A 16,891-nucleotide genomic window follows, 5' to 3' on the forward strand; every position below is an offset into this window, starting at 1 on the left:
AATCAGAGCGAATTGGCCATTCACCCTCTAGCGTTACAGCTTCAAAGCGTGGGAAGCTATTCCAGGGATATCCAAGTGGGTGTTAAGCACAATACAACAGGGCTATTTGCTACAGTTCGATCGCCGCCCCCTCGCTTCAGAGCTGGCTCGAAACCACTGTGAACACGGAAGCTTAGCGTGCATGCTTCGTTCAGAAATAACAAGCCTTCTGTGCAAAGGGCCATAGAAAAAGTGCCACCCTCTCTGAGCGAGTCGGGGCTTTACAGCCGTTATTTTCTTGTTCCCAAGAAAGGCGTGACCTCAGACCCATATTAGATCTCAGGGTTTTGAACAAGGTGCTTGCAAAAGACCGTTCAAAATGCTTACAATCAGGAAACTCCTCGCGCATGTGCGCCAGAGGACTGGTTTATTTCTCTCGATCTGAAAGATGCATACTTTCAGATTCAGATAAATCCCGTCACAGGCCATTCTTGAGATTACGCCGGCGGCCAGGTTTATCAATACACCGTCCTTCCGTTCGGCCTGTCCTTAGCACCCGTACTTTCACGAAGTGCATGGATCGCGGCTTCGCACCCCTCTTGAGTCAGGGTTTCGCGAATTCTGAACTATTTGGACGACTGGCTGATTATGGCTCAGTCACATATGGAGCTTCTGTCTCACAGAATCAGTTCTCCTCAGCCATCTGAACAGTTTGGGTCTTGCAGTCAATTGGACCAAGAGCTCACTACAGCCCAGTCAGACCATTTCCTTCCTGGGAATAGAACTAGACTCCGTGGCAATGGCGGCTCGCTTATCTACACAGCGCGCGCGCCGTGTTCAGCGACTAGCGCATCTTTTCAGATGAACAGCCTCACGCCTCTGAAGAAATTCCAGAGAGTGCTAGGTTACATGGCCTCAGCGCAGCAGTACTTCAGCTGGGTTTACTGCACATCGCCCGCTTCAGCATTGGCTAAACACCCGGCGTCTCGCCGGGCTTGGGCCACAGGCGCCAGCCCATCAAGGTGACTCAGACCTGCATATCAGCTCTGCAGCCCTGGACAGTGGCGAATGGTATCAGCGGGGAGTGACAATGGGAGCTGTATCTCGCCGAAAAGTCATCTCGACAGGCAGCGTCCAACACGGGTTGGGAGCGGTCTCGCGAGGGCTCTCGGTTTTAGGCCTATGGTCAGTTCAGGAAAAGCTCCTTCACATAAATTGTCTGGAAATGATAGCGGTCGATGCGCGCTCGTGCGCTTTCTCCCGGTCATTCAGGGTCACCGCGTCCTGGTCGTTCGGACAACAGATCTGTGGTATCCTACCTAAACCGTCAGGGTGGTGTCAGATCCAGGAACCTCTTCCATCTGACAAAGCGCATACTGAGTTGGTCCCAGTGCCACCTGCGCTGCGCTGAGGGCGACGCGCGTGCCAGGCCACCTGAGCGGCGGCCGGACAGACTGTCCAGAGACAATATTCCCCAGGGGAATGGTCCTGCACGCTCAAACAGTCCAGGCGTTATGGCACCTATTCGGCAGAGCAGAGATAGACCTCTTTGCGTCCAAAGAGAACTCTCACTGCCCAATATTTTTCTCAGCGAGGGCCAGCTGGCCCAGGACTGGCCCAGGCGCCCGCTTACGCCTTCCCTCCCGTCTCGCTATTGCCACAGGTAATGCAGAGGATCAGGAAGCAGCGTCACTCGGTGCTCCTCATAGCCCGCGTTGGGAGAATCAGACATGGTTCCGGAGCTTACGCAGCTGTCACTGACAGCGCCGTGGCCCATCCCAGTGAGACAGATCTCCTCTCTCAAGCTCGCGGCACAATCTGGCATCCCCACCCAGAGCTGGGGCTGCATGCGTGGGTGATCAGCGACTACCGTCGCTCTGCCAGAAGGAGTAATAAACACCATCATACGCGCTAGAGCCCCTTCCACGAGAAGACTCTATCGTCAAAATGGTCTGTGTTCTCAAAATGGTGCACCGACAGAGACCTGGACCCACGGACATGTGGGGTGTGCGTAGCTGCTCGTATTTCTACAAGAGCTGCTGGATAAGGGCAGATCCCCATCCACGCTCAAAGTGTATGTGGCGGCCGTTGCGGCGTTCAGCTGAACCCTGCACGGCCAGTCATGGGGTAAAAGCGAGCTGGTCATCCGGCTTCCTCAGGGGAGCTAGAAGGATGAACCCCAGCGCCCCATCGGTTCCTATCTGGGATCTTTCTATAGTTCTCGAAACTATGAAAGCCCCCTTCGAACCACTTCAATCCGTGGATTTGAAATACCTTTCACTCAAAACCGTTTTCTGACTGCCCTGTCATCAGTCAAGCGTGTGGGAGACCTTCACGCGCTGTCTGTCAGCTGCGTGTCTTGAGTTTGGACCAAGTGACTCCAAGGTCATTTTAAAGCCTAGACATGGCTATGTTCCCAAGGTGATCGGTACTCCTTTCAGAGCACAGGTCATTTCCCTATCGGCTGCCAGCACCGGATAGCGAGCGGCGCCAATCTCCTTTGCCCGGTCAGAGCACTGAGATTGTATACTGCGCGCTCCGCTGCTTTCAGGCGCTCGAGCAGCTTTTAGTTTAGATTCGGGGCGCGCAAAGGTCTCGCCGCCTCGAAACAGACACTATCTAGATGGATAGTGGGCGCTATTGCTGCTGCATGCGGCGTCAAAAGACCTGCCATGCCCGTTGGGCATTAGGGCTCACTCCACTAGAGGCATGGCATCCTCGTGGGCATGGTCCAGCGGAATTTCCATTCACGACATATGTGTGGCAGCGGGATGGACTTCCCCTCCACCTTTGTCAGATTTTACAATATGGAAGTGCCCGCTCTGCAGGCAAAACTACTAGCGGTTTAATACGCTACAGCTCCCTGGTGAGCTGCACTGATGGGACACATTCCACACAGACCGGCACGCCGCTCTGTCGTTCCGTCCTACTATGTGCTTATGTATTACACAATCAATGACCGCATTCTTGCCGGCCAAATATTATTTCCCCACTCATAAGGGCTCCCGGGTCCCCCTTAATTCCCTGGGGCTCATACAGTGGATGCTTGGCGCGCGGCGTTGACAATGGGTTCCGTAGCGTAAGCTAGCTTGCATATCTGAGAGAACCTCTCGTAAGAGAGCGTGTCGGTTACCTAGCGTAACCTCGGTTCTCTCTAGATGAGGAGCAGTATTGCGTAGCCGGCCGTGCTTCAGCGCCACGGCGACTTTTAAGCTTCAGTCAATGAAAACCAGGGTTCCAGCCTCACGAACTACGCTTATATGCACTCTAGTCACGCCCATTTTGGCGGGCTTTGATGCAGTGGCGCGGGCGCCTCTCATTGGATCGCGAGTTAAGCCCAAGCTCGTCTATAGGCTGCAGCAGTTGCCGCAGAGCAACCTATGAGCTCGCTAGCTAGCTCGCTCAAGGTCTGCAGCTGCCGCACTGCGTTGACAATGGATACAAAAATTAAGGATAATTTTTTGGCTTCAATATCTCAGAAAAGATGAATCTTTCCCGTAGCGTAAGCTAGCTTACGCAATACTCGTTCCCTCATCTAGAGAGAACCGAGGTTACGTTAGGTAACCGATACGTTTTGTATGTTTCCCCTGCCCGTCGTGGATGTTCCCTGCCTGTTCACTCTTATTTTGTTATCTCGTGTTTAGTTCCTTTTTCCCATCGTGGATCTTTCTTTTGTTCCCAGTTTATCTGTTTTCACGTTGTTATTAATAAAACCTGCATTTGGATCCGCACCTCCTGTCTGCATTCCTGCATTCGTTAAAAATCCACTTGACTTAAAATGTTTAAATCGACATATACTTCTGTTCGAAAGGAACGTCTAATTTTCTTTAGTTAACAAAATGATTGTCAGTTAAACATGCACTTGTATTGCAGTGCAATGATTGAATTGGTGCATTTTTAATGTTCGATAAAATTCAGCATGCAATGGAATTGTGCCGAGATCGACACAAACAAAGAGAAAAGCAAGGGCACATAGAAGGAAAGGGTGCCGAAAGGAAAGAGAGCAGCCAGAAGGGGGGAAATGAGTTCTTACAGTAAAGGAACGTGTGAGTTTGTGCATGAGCTCCCGCTCTGCACCTCCCCTTCCTGTCTAAATGTGTCCTCTCTTTTTCTCTGTCTCTCTCACTCACTCACATTGCAAGAGCAGTAAAGAGTCAACTCAATTAAAGAGCCCCTTTCCTGGAAACTGAGCTCTGATGGCACAGGAGGTATGAAGGGAATGGGAACCATGTGTGTTTGATGGGGAGGGGGATAGTTGGACTTTGTTCTGCGTTTGCAGGCGTGAGGAGTGAGTAAAGAATTGTTTGGATTTGAGGATAGGGAAAGAGCGGGAAGGAGAGTGCGGTCTTTGTTGTGACTGGGTGAAAACTGAAAACACAACCTATTGTCCCCCTTTCATTCATGAGTAGTTGGAAAATAAGGGCAGGGGGAATCTCGGTTCTTTCTTTTGCTCGCCACTCAGTAACCCCTCCCCTTTCCCCCTCAATATCTCAAACATACTCAAGTAATTCCTCAAGCCATTAGCTATTTGACCACAAAGTCCCTGTTGTAAATCTGTCCCACGAGGCCTCTTTCATCCCAGCTCGCATTCTATGACCCCCACAAGAGTCCTCTCTAGCAGGGAACATACAGTAGGTCCAACCAACACTCTCTCACTCAACCCTCTTACTCAAACATGCTGCTTTACAGAGCACACAGGTCCAACTAACAGTCCAAAGTGGATTGTAACCTTTAAAGGGACCTAATCTAAATCTAAAGGCTACTTTTTGGGTAAGGGCTGCAGTTATACTGGAGGGGAAAGAACTTCAATGTATGTCTGAAATATTATGTGTTTGTATGTGCAGTGCATCATTTTTCTTTCTGCTTTGTCTTTTGGTCAACCGTAGCATCACAAATGCAAATGCACAATGCAAAAAACATCATATTTACAATCCACATGTTCATCTTGATTGCTCTAAAAATATCTACCATAAATGTTTTTAAAGGTGAAATTTGCCACTAGTGGCACTAAAAAGAATTGTAAAAATATTCACTGTTTCCAATCAAGTTTCAAACAATGCCCCATCTTCCATTGTTCAGACAAAATATACATATTTACTTGTTTTAAAAAATACAAATTTTACACTTAGGCTTATATAAATTAAACTCTCTACAAAACAAGTCTTAATATCATATGCAATTTTGTTTCTCAGGTAAATATGTCTATTTTTAAAGATGTTTACATATTTTTTACTGGGACAAGTAACAAGTCTTGATTAAGAATAGAACATAACTGGTGCAGAATCAGCTGTTTTGTAACAGACTTATGCAAAGAGGTTGAAATATTAAATGCCTTTCTGTAAAAAATGTAAATAGGAAACCTGACTTGGCATTTGGAAAACACATTGTATTTTGACAGTGCATGTGCAGACTTTAAATGTGTTTATCAGTAGCTCAAAGGGACCTACAGTTTTCTATGCTAATTATGTCATTAAGCTAAAGCCTGTGGAAACCACAGGGCAACTGAAGGACTTTGGAAACACACATCATAAAAGTTCCATAAATACAGCCTATATGATGTGTGTGCTAAATGTCATGTCTTATAAAGCCATATGATAGCTTTGTGTGAGGAAAAGATTAAATTGAATCAATATTCACTGAAAATCTTCCCCTCTTCCATAGCTATTACATTTCATTTGCACTTTTGCATATTTAGTCATGCCACATTATAATTGGTCACAGGATGCACAAGAACAAAAGATGTTTGGCATGATGGATGTGACACACCTTGACACTCCACATTTGAATACGCTAACCCAAATTATATTTGAGAGCTGTGGCAGAGGGTATGATTTTCAGTGTATATTATGATAGAATTACATTTTGGGGTGAACCATTCCTTTAAGTGTAAATAGTACAAGAGAGAAGAAAGAAGAGATAGAAAGAGAGAAATTGAGAGAGAATGGAGAGCCTCCCTCATTCTCTTTCAGCAAAGTAGCTTTCAGCAGGAGCAGACTCAATGCTTTGATGACAGCAAAACCATGTTAGTTTGCCATTTTGCTTTCCCTGGGACATTTTTTGTGACATGTTGTTAACACAATGCTTTCATTCTGTGTGATTACCGTTAGACTTGATTACAGACTTTATAATGATGTTGTGCAAATTAGTGTTTCACAACAAGGATCGTAGTTATCCTCACACATCCTCCATCTTTTACACATGTGTGCCTATATGCATGCAAACATACACACATTTGCAGAGTCTTCCCTGGGCCCCTGCAGCAGGCCAGGATGTATAAAAAACGCCTCACATTCCTTTCCTGTTAAGTCAACCACAATATGGGACTGACACACACAAGAGGACTGGACTGTTTCCCAGTCCAATATACACACATGTATGCAAATATTAGCCTATATCCACAATAGGTGATTTGCACACTGATAATCGGAATAATCTGTGTCCTCATCAGGAGTATCAGCATATCCTGGCTTACAGTAAATTTGCTAAATTCAGGGAGGCAGTAACATAAGCATATCTAGATATGCGGAGTGCAAAATCAGGGGCTGCTTAGGCGAGTATTCCTTCTCCAGGGTTACAGTGACCAAATCAGTACTAGACAGAAAAAAAAGAGAGAGAGGTCACAGAGGTGATTTAGTGTAAAGCCTCAACTGAAGCTGGTAATATGGAGGTAAAACATAAACATCCTTCAGAGAATTGCTGAAACTGTATTTTCACTTTTCTGCACACATAGCATACATTTTCTCATAGGTTGGGGTGCTTAGTTACTGTACACTTACTGAGCAGGTCTGTCATTTAATCTGTGAAAAAATAATCAAATACATTAAAATAAATAGATACAGTTGTTTTGGGTGGATTGTTGTCAGGAACAACGATTTTTAGAAGGATATCTCAGCTTTGTAGAGCCTTACAATGCAAGTGAATGGGTATCAACATTTTGAAGCTCCAAAAGCACATAAAAGTAATCCATACAACTCCGGTGGTTAAATCCATGTCTTCAGAAGTGCTATGATAACAGATATATTTAAGTCCTGTTTCCTCCACTTTCACGTTCACATCTTATGTTTTTGACGATTCACATTCTTCGTGCATGTCGTAATCTATTGTGCAGGAAGGAGTATTTATAGTAATAAAGGACCTATTATTGATCTGTTTCTCATCCACACCTGTCATATCGCTTCAGAAGTTATGGATTTAACCACTGGAGTTGTATGGATTACTTTTATGCTGCCTTTATGTGCATTTTGGAGCTTCACATTTTTGGTAGCCATTAATTTTCTTTGTCAGGACCTACAGAGCTGAAACATTCTGCTAAAAATCTTTGTTTGCGTTCTGCAGAAGAAAGAAAGTCTGGGATAGCATAAGGGTGAGAAAATGATGAAAGGACTTTTATTTTGGGGTGAACTTCCCCTCTAAGATGGCTCTTCTTTATCACTAGTTGCTGTCTTGTACAAATGTGTGTGGAATTTACAAGCAGAATAGAGTGAAGGAGAAGCTAATCTCTAGGATGTGGAAACATTTATTGTGAAATCCTAATAAAATACTGTACATTACTCTAGATAAGTAATCTCTGAGTACTTTTGCACTTAAAGCATTCATATTCATTTTTGTACAGTATGGAAATGGAAGTGATCAGCCACAGTGATCAGCCACATAAGACACCCTATGCCTATCATTACGTGGCAGTCAACTAGTAATACCAACTAACATTTTCAAAACACGTCCACGCAGGAAAGCCAGAACTTGAAACTAAACTTTACGTTCAAGCAAGCCTAATTTTAATTGTAGCATGACTGTTTTGTGAATGAACGTCAAAAAATCTGATTTTTTCATATGAATCTACCAAGGAGGTCTATAATAGCGATAAAAACCGATATAATAATATTTGTGATTTAAATGTTGCTTGCAATAAAATTTGTTTCGTCAGGGTACACGGTTATGCTGCATTCTTTCAAGTTCCATCAAGTTGGATGTGGGATATTCCTACTTATATTTCCGACCATTGCATGCGACCATCCGATGCATTCCATTCCCCGATATTCAGAACTGCAATGCTCCTGTTAGCTTAGCAGGGGTTTGGCTTTCATTAGAGAGGTCTCCTAGCAACCCAACTGATAAACAATGCTGCAGCACTATCATTTGTGCTTCAGGTAAATGATTATCAAAAGAGATCATAATGTTTTTACACCAGTTTCTGCAGGCATTTGTTAACAAGGTTTAATATCATGTTATGTGTAAACAAACTCATTTATCGATATTAACTAATAAAGTGAATGTTTATCTCTTACTTTGTATATCTCCCTGAGTGTGGACATGTTTGTGTAACATCATGCCCCTGATATAGGTGTAATCGGAGTTGAGAATTTCTGCACGAGCCAACAAGTTGTAATTCTGACTTTAAGGCCTTGTTCAGACTGCCACTAAAAATTTGATTTATTGCATATCCAGATTGTATCCAGATGAGTTTTTGATAGTCTGGACAGCAAAAATCCACTTGAAATCGGAATTTTCAGAATCTGATTCAAACCACATCAGGAGGTGGTTTCAAATTCGATTGAAATCGGATTTTTCGGATGCGTCTCATTCCGGACGCTCTGGCTGCTCAATTCAGATTTCAAATGGTCTTCAAAAGACACTCTTAACGTGACACACAATGATGGCATAAAAAATCGGTGACTGCAGCACGGAACATCACAATATTTACCAGTCTCCTCCGTCACAGAGTTTTTCTTGTGCGACGGAGGAGTTCTGTACCGTGACTGGACAGGGAGATGATGCACCTCCATTTTTCTGTTTTGAAAGTAGCATCACGTTGGTATGCCTATGTTGTTACCAATCAATCCATATATATTGGTTATATCTGAACGAGCAAATCTGATTTGATCATTTGCAATTAATAGGGCAGACAGTCTGCCTGAAAAGATCTGATTTGAGAAAAAATCAGATTTTCCTGCAGTCTGAACATAGCCTATGATGCATTCCATTGCACTTTTCCTAGTAGGAAGTTGTAAAATCAGAATGGAATGCACTACTTTTCAAAAGTTGATCCGACACTGAATGCTCAAGCAGCCTAATTTACACTTAGAAAACTCCTGATGTTACTACAATGCAAAAAGCACTGACCAATTTACTTGAAGTGAAACTCAGTTCTTCTTTCCTGTTTAATAAATTAAGCAATCACATGGTCATGCAGAAAATCTCGTGTTTTTAAATCCATAAGTATCTCTTTCTCAAGGGCGATAGCACGATCTCGCAATCTTCACTTTCAAATTACGTACATCACTTAAAGCGTGATTGCGTCACTTAAGGCCAGCTAGAAGGCCTTAAGTGACCATATCCTAAAGATCACACCCACCAAGAACAAATAAATAAATCTGATTGGCTGATGAATCTGACAATCTGACTTTAGTTGCTCATTCATTTGCACTGTTGAGGGATTCTGTGGAAATTCTGAAGGCCTGGGGGGTGGAGCTCACCCCTATTGTGACTGTTTCACACTTAGCTTGTAAGCATCAATGAATAAATTCTGACTGGATAAACCTTTTGTTTTTCTCTATTTGTTTCTAGATTAATTAAGAGTGGAAAGTGATTAAAAATACATAGGCAAAAAGGTGATTGAGAATGAAAAGTTGAAAAATATTTATTTGGCATGTTAGGCCAGCAGAGAAGGCTTTGCTGGCCGTGAGAATTCGCCACTGGAAGTGATGCATTATTTGACTTCTCATGTAGACCTACTACAAAAGCATGCAAATAAAAATGGTTGATTTGTATGCTTTCCAAAGTAGCTATAGTTACAATCAGCAAAATCTTTCAATCCAGATTTTGACTACATACTGTATATGCCCTATTAAAATCTGGTGTTACTTTTATAGTTGAATGAACTATTATTTTTATAGTTTTATCAAAATCTTATATAGTAATCCACTGATATACAGTATGACCATGTCACTACAGATTAACACTATTAATGAGAATTTCTGAAAAGACTGTTTTCTGAAGAAAAACATTATCTTTTTTTTTTTTTTTTAAAGGTTCTCTTTCAATTGTATAAGAGCGTTTGTCCTGGAATGCTGAAAAGTCTGCACTTTAAGTCCGAAATCTTATAGTTTTGGGCTGTATTGGGTTTATCAAGGCATACTGAATTTTTGTTTCCACTTAGATATTTAATGGTTTGAGTTATTACTTTTACAATGTGTTAATTACCATCTAGTAAGAGGGCAGAGAGCTAATGCAAGCCTTTACTTAAGTGGAGAGGAGAGAAAATTAATTAGAGAGGGGTTAATCAATAAAAACGTGGAAAAGCTCAGGTCTTACATGCTGAAATGCATGATCTGCAAAAAATCTCAAAGGAGTATTTCTGGATTAGTGATGTTAAAGCTACACTATGTAACTTTATTTCGTTAAAAAATTACAAAATGTTATTAATGAGAGAGTGCAACAAAAATCCATCTTCCAAAACATGTCTATACTTTACCCAAATACACATTGATAATCCTATAATAATGATTTACATTTTAGAACTGTCAAGACGGATATCGCGGGAAATTGCATACATACGTCATTCGTCCGTGCGTGTTGACGTCATATCCTTAAAAGAGAAAATAAGCTCCGGCTACTGTAGTGGATGTATGGTGTGGGATTAGCGTGAAGCTGAAAGTTTGTTGTCACAACGAACTAGAAAAACTGACCATGGATCATTCAACACGCCAAACCTCCGTGGAATCACTGGTTGTAAAACAAAGAAACCCCGAACAGAGCAAACAGTCTACAAGCAAATAGGGAAAGTGACAGAGTCCGTAATAAAACCTCAATCAACAACGGCTTGACTTTCCAGAGGTGGCGACAACTTTTAAAGGATTTAAAAGCGAACCAGAGATGGCTTTTTTCTAACTCAACAGGTAACATATTTTATTGATATGGTTTATGCATAGTTGTGTAATCACACACACACACACACACACACACACACACATGTTGTGTTTCCATGTTTTATGGGGACTTTCCATAGACATAATGGTTTTTATACTGTACAAACTTTATATTCTATCCCCTAAACCTAACCCTACCCCTAAACCTAACCCTCACAGAAAACTTTCTGCATTTTTACATTTTCAAAAAACATAATTTAGTATGATTTATAAGCTGTTTTCCTCATGGGGACCGACAAAATGTCCCCACAAGGTCAAAAATTTCGGGTTTTACTATCCTTATGGGGACATTTGGTCCCCACAAAGTGATAAATACACGCTCACACACACACACACACACACACACACGTCTGTGTGTAGTGAAATACAATAATTATACTGTAATCTGTACAGAACATTTCACTTACTAGCACATGTGTGATTTTTCTTTATAATGGCAATAATTTATATAAATAAATCCATTAGTCCTAGGCTTGCCAAGGACATGTGAGTCTTGAAATGATGTTGACCACTGGTTGGTAACAATGACAATCTATAAATTAGTTACTGCCATGGTCTATTTGGCCAGACTATCCTGCAGTTATAAAAACTTTACAACGTTTGATCTTATCAGACTGGCAATCGTTCTGTATCTAATGTTTTATAACGTAATTTATTTCAAAACATCAATGTTTCCAGTAAGTCAAAACAACAGCACAAGATATGGCACTTAACTGCTCAGATGACATGTTTTCGGATATTCATCTTTTCCTTTCTTTCGTTATTTATTAGTCCATACTCTCTGATAAGATGTCCTGGTGCCTTGAACCACATTGATCTGCACAGAGTTGTAGAGTCTAAGCACAACCAAAACAATGTTCTCCTGCAAGAATATCATGCAAAAGCCATATGGACTACTTTTATAATGCTTATTTGTAGCTTGACAGCCACTAGTTTCCTCCAAAATGTTTATATTGTAACAAACACATACTGTATCTTTTACTTTTGTCCGTGGAACACAAAAGAAGATGTTGGGAACAGATAGTCACAATTCACTGGATGTATGGTGCGGGATTAGCGTGAAGCTGAAAGTTTGTTGTCACAACGAACTAGAAAAACTGACCATGGATCATTCAACACGCCAAACCTCTGTGGAATCACCGGTTGTAAAACAAAGAAACCCCGAACAGAGCAAACAGTCTACAAGCAAATAGGGAAAGTGACAGAGTCCGTAATAAAACCTCAATCAACAACGGCTTGACTTTCCAGAGGTGGCGACAACTTTTAAAGGATTTAAAAGCGAACTAGAGATGGCTTTTTTCTAACTCAACAGGTAACATATTTTATTGATATGGTTTATGCATAGTTATGTAATCACACACACACACACACACACACACACACACACACACGTCTGTGTGTAGTGAAATACAATAATTATACTGTAATCTGTACAGAACATTTCACTTGCTAGCACATGTGTGATTTTTCTTGTTGGGAACAGATAGTCACAATTCACTTTCATTTTTTCCCCATACAATTACAGTGAATGGTGACTGAGACTAAACATTCTGCCAAATATTTCCTTTTGTATTTCACAGAAAAAGAAAAGTACTTTAGGTTTGGAAAAACATGAGAGTGAGTAAATGAGGATAATTATTTGTATTTTATGGGCAAACTCTCCATTCAAGATCACTATAAGGAGAGGTAGATGGTTACATCTTGATCAAAAGAGAATGCACTCAAGTGACATCCTGTAAACACTCCCACATACACTTCAAGGTAAGCCTCAGACCTGTTTTTATGAAAACATGAGCAGTTGTGGTAATTTCACGTGTTTGTGTGCGAGTATACGATGGGGAAAACAATGCTTTCTTCAGCAGTTGTCCAAATTAAATTATGAATCCTTAACTTGTGCATGCAGACTGTGGTGTGGAAGAATAAAGTTCCAGTTGACAACAAGAATGTGAGGCACTCGTTGGGGTCCGTTTTGTAAAAATAGTGCTCTTTAATATAAATTATGGAAACATCTTATAAATATAAATATGTGCAATGTTTCTTGCTGCATTTTCTATTTTAATGCCTTTGTTTTCTGATCTTCAAGCTTGCACTGTGGTCATCAGACCAGACCTTAAGATGAGACATCTTTATAAAAGACATGTAAAAAAAACATGCTGTCCTATTGGTGGCCACACATGTAAAATATGAAACAAAAAGACAATCTACAAGTGGAACCATAAGCCCTTCCATAGACTCATAATACATTCAGTGAATAGCAGACTTCAAGTCCTGCTAGTGAAACAAATACTGTGTCATTTTTTTGAAGCATAACTGATTTTTCATGAACACATGAAGTACAAATGCTTCTCTGTGTGATGAGAGAAGCCACAAAGTCCTTCATGTCAAACACCACAGTAAATCATACATACTGTGCTTGTATTTGTTTCACAGTTTAGGAAAGTTTAGTTCATATCTTCTTTGAATTTCATCATAAATGCTGTTCGGTTGTTGCCAGCCTTTTCCTAGCACAAATGAAACTACTGTTTGCTTTGGCTCCTGTCAAGTTATAATGTAACAGTCCACTGAGCTGTCCTCAGGGGCCGTTTTCTCCAGGGAGGGCTATGTGAGGACAAACTGGCCAAAGTTACAGGTCTCTCCTCCGGTTCACAGGTTCTTTAATTCTTGTTCCTTGTATTGGCCCTTTTCTTTCAGTGACCAGAGTAGACACAGCAGTGTCAGTTGCGAGCAATAAGTAGCCACCCAGTTTGCGCCCCCACGCCCACTTATGAGGCAATTACACTTGGCAAGAAGCAGTGGAAATGTGTATGTCATCGCAAACACCAATGCTTCCTTCCAGGAGAAAGTCAAAAATGTCAAGCTGGATAAAACGGATTGAGAGGGCCTCTCCCGATCGATGGCGAGGAGCTGAATCGTAGCCATAGCAGCACACTTAACTCCTATACTGATCAACTATCACTTGTGTTTATCTTCAGCAGTCTGTCTTGGAGAATGGCAGGATGGAAGGGACAACAACTGTGATCTGTGCATCCGTTCATGTCAACAGCCACTGAGATGTCAGATCCTTGTCGCCAACCACTTGAGTAGAAGTACATATCTCATGCTGTCCTTCAAATGGCTGCACCCTGCCAAAAAGTTCACAATCCAGAGGTCGAAGGCACATCTGGCCTGCAATATGACACCGAGGTCAGGCGCAATCAATCTCCACTTATGCAATTCTGCGCCATTGTGAGCATTTATTGGCACGCACATGTAGCTCTTCTCATTGAAAACACATCTGGGGGGCTAAAGAATAGCTAGATAGGGGCATCATACTCCTCGAGGAACTCTTGGAGTGGATGAGGCAGCTGATCCCGTTTGGTGGACACATCTATATGGCCATTTAAAGTCTTGCGACAAAGGTGCTGCAAACTAGACATACTGGATGCCAGTGGACGCAGTAGCTCCAGAGGGATCTTCTCCCCTCCGGAGTAAATGAAGTATGCACTCCCATCTCCTGCACTTCCACAATGTCCAACACTGTTCCCAGCAGCCTGGACCTTGGACGAGGTCCCAGTTCCATTGGCGGAGGGCATGTAATGATGGATGAGTTTGAGAACACAATCGAAACGCGGTACCGCCTGCTCACTCTGTGGGTCCGTCTGCAGGAAGAAGGAGCTGGCGTCACACTGGATGCGGAGGTTTTTGGTGCCTGTGGTTGTTTTCACGCTGAGGGTGAAAAAGTGGTGGTGGTCTGAGCTGTCCCGCACCAAGAAGGTGCCCGGTGGCTCTGCATTCAGAAGTGTGCTCGCCTCCTTCCCATTCACGGTGTTCCAGTAGAAGCCACTCTCTTGCAGTTTGCGCACAGCTGCGAGCACCATCTGATACTGTGACCTAGAACTGAAGGTTTTGTACCGGTGGGGGGGCAGGCGCACGCCGCCTTCAAAGGGGCTGCTGCTCATGGCGTTGTCAAACCTACTGTGTGTTACCATGGCGCTCTGCCCACCCCCTGTACCACCCGGCAACCACTGGTGCTCGGGGTCCAGGGCCGACTGGCTGTCCCATCCAGGGTGCTCATGCACTGGAGAGCACCAACAAAACACCCAGAGCTCTGTCGCCTCTTCCACATCCAGAAAAAATTGTGTCTTAGTTGGTATGGAAGGCAGCTAAGAGAGGGGGGAAAAAACAAAATGGAAAAAAGTCAGCTTCTACCAAACAGTGAAAATAGAAGCCTGTGCCAGTGGACAACTGACATCTCCTAACTAATCAGCTTTAGAGGGCTCAGATTTAAACAGCCGATTCATAGTCTTTATTGCTGTATCAGATGTTTCTCACATGTGTTGCCAATCAATTAAAAGCAACTCACTCCCCCATCACATTTACACTTTAACCATTTCAATTATGTAATCATCCTATATGAAAATAAATTAGCTAGTTGGCAAACAAAGCTTTATAATTCAGTCCAAGCCAACTGCTCTGCCGACGACCGTGTAAATCCGATATTCACTTCGATCCCTCTCTCGGGCTATTAGAAAACAGGTCATGAATGAGGTCCTCCAGTTCGTTGTGAATAACCCAATTCCTCATTCATGACACACGGTCTGTGGATCGTGTTACATTGTAAATACCCCTTCACTGACTGGAAAAGAAATTCACCAACTTATTCAGGTTACACTGAGGTCGCTTTAGTCCGAATGGCGCATATTTAAGTGGGGTACTAAACCAGACTTTGAACTTTTATAAAACAGCGCATGTACAACGCTTGATAAGACAGCATATATTTAGACAGCATATTTACAGTGACCGCTTGTACATAGTACGGTGTCGTTCAAACCAAACGCGGTTTTCCGTCCGTCCGCGCTGTTTTTCGACTTGTTTTTTCTATGTTTGTTTTCATGTGAAGACACACGACGCCTTTGACCATAGCGCCGCGTCTCGCGCAGGAGTTTTAAAAAGGCGCCTCGCGACACTTGCGTTCTGTTCCATTCTGTTCAAGGACGCGTTCGGTGTGAACGGCCCCTAAGAAGCTATACTAACTAATGCAAGGATGCCCGCAGGCACGTAGCGTTTTCACGAATTGCAGTATATTAGGATAAAGAGCAAAGCTTTTATATTTACCTTCAAAGCGTTATCCGACTCAATCTTGGACTTTTCTTAAAACATAGCTCCTTTTGTGACTCCCTCAGAAATGTTTATGCAAAATAGAGCCCCTTTAAAAGTGATAAAGATCAGTTTCATGTAAGTTGTTCTACAGTTGATCAGTGATCAGCTGTACTACAGTCTATCAGAGGTAGTGGAGGTATCCTACTGCTTGTGCCATCGAGTTGAAGTACTGAATGATATTTCTAAAAAGCTCCACCCCTCAGTGTTCCAGTAAAGTAACCGCACACACTCACACTCGCGCACATAAGCACGCACATGCACGTGGCGTATTGCCAATAAATAATCAGTGTGACCCTTTTTTACGGGATTTCTCTCCCCTCCCTTCCCCGTTTACACAAGGTGAAAAAGTTGCATTGCCCTTGCGAATAAAATGTGGTCGGTGTGTTATGACTAATGATCACTGACCAAACACATGTTGCATATTATTTCAGTTTTATTCACACTTAATTACATTTATTAATGTATTGAGTTGCATTGATTGCAGAGTCTTAGATTATAAAGTCATTTACGGTCACCCTCACGAATGCATAATGGAACATTTAAACTTTTACGAAGAAAACCTAAAAATATGTAGGGCGTTTGCAAAGCATTGTGCATATCATCAGCATGTATGTTGTTAACATTAAGATTACTCAAGGCTATACAGCGAGGTTTAGAGAGTTTTAGAGTTTAGTTTAGAGGCTATCACAATGTAATATTAGGTTAGTAAAGATAAGGAACACTCTATTATAGACATAGAGTACATAGCCCATGCTCGCTGGAAATGTTCCATACGCCATCTATAGGATGACAGCAGTAGCCCACCCTACTCTCCAAATCACATAATTAGGGATATTTGTGCAGTTAAA

General features: G+C 42.5%; 1 protein-coding gene across 1 annotated transcript; it reads right to left on the reverse strand.

Annotated features, from left to right (window-relative positions):
• Window positions 1–12,370: 12,370 nt before the first annotated feature.
• On the reverse strand, window positions 12,371–16,198 carry LOC127633872 (suppressor of cytokine signaling 3-like). Its single transcript, XM_052113248.1, has 2 exons — window positions 15,999–16,198; window positions 12,371–15,046 (listed from the first exon to the last, which is right to left on the reverse strand). Exon 2 carries the CDS (start codon window positions 14,870–14,872, stop codon window positions 14,198–14,200), a length of 675 nt encoding a protein of 224 aa, XP_051969208.1. The 5' UTR covers window positions 14,873–15,046; window positions 15,999–16,198; the 3' UTR covers window positions 12,371–14,197.
• Window positions 16,199–16,891: the final 693 nt, after the last annotated feature.

Source organism: Xyrauchen texanus, chromosome 40, assembly GCF_025860055.1.
Source record: "Xyrauchen texanus isolate HMW12.3.18 chromosome 40, RBS_HiC_50CHRs, whole genome shotgun sequence".
Taxonomy (NCBI): Eukaryota; Metazoa; Chordata; class Actinopteri; order Cypriniformes; family Catostomidae; genus Xyrauchen; species Xyrauchen texanus.

Coding starts and splice junctions, on each gene's coding strand:
- LOC127633872 (XM_052113248.1), bottom strand. CDS start 14,872: ATGGTAACACACAGTAGGTTTGACAACGCCATGAGCAGCAGCCCCTTT.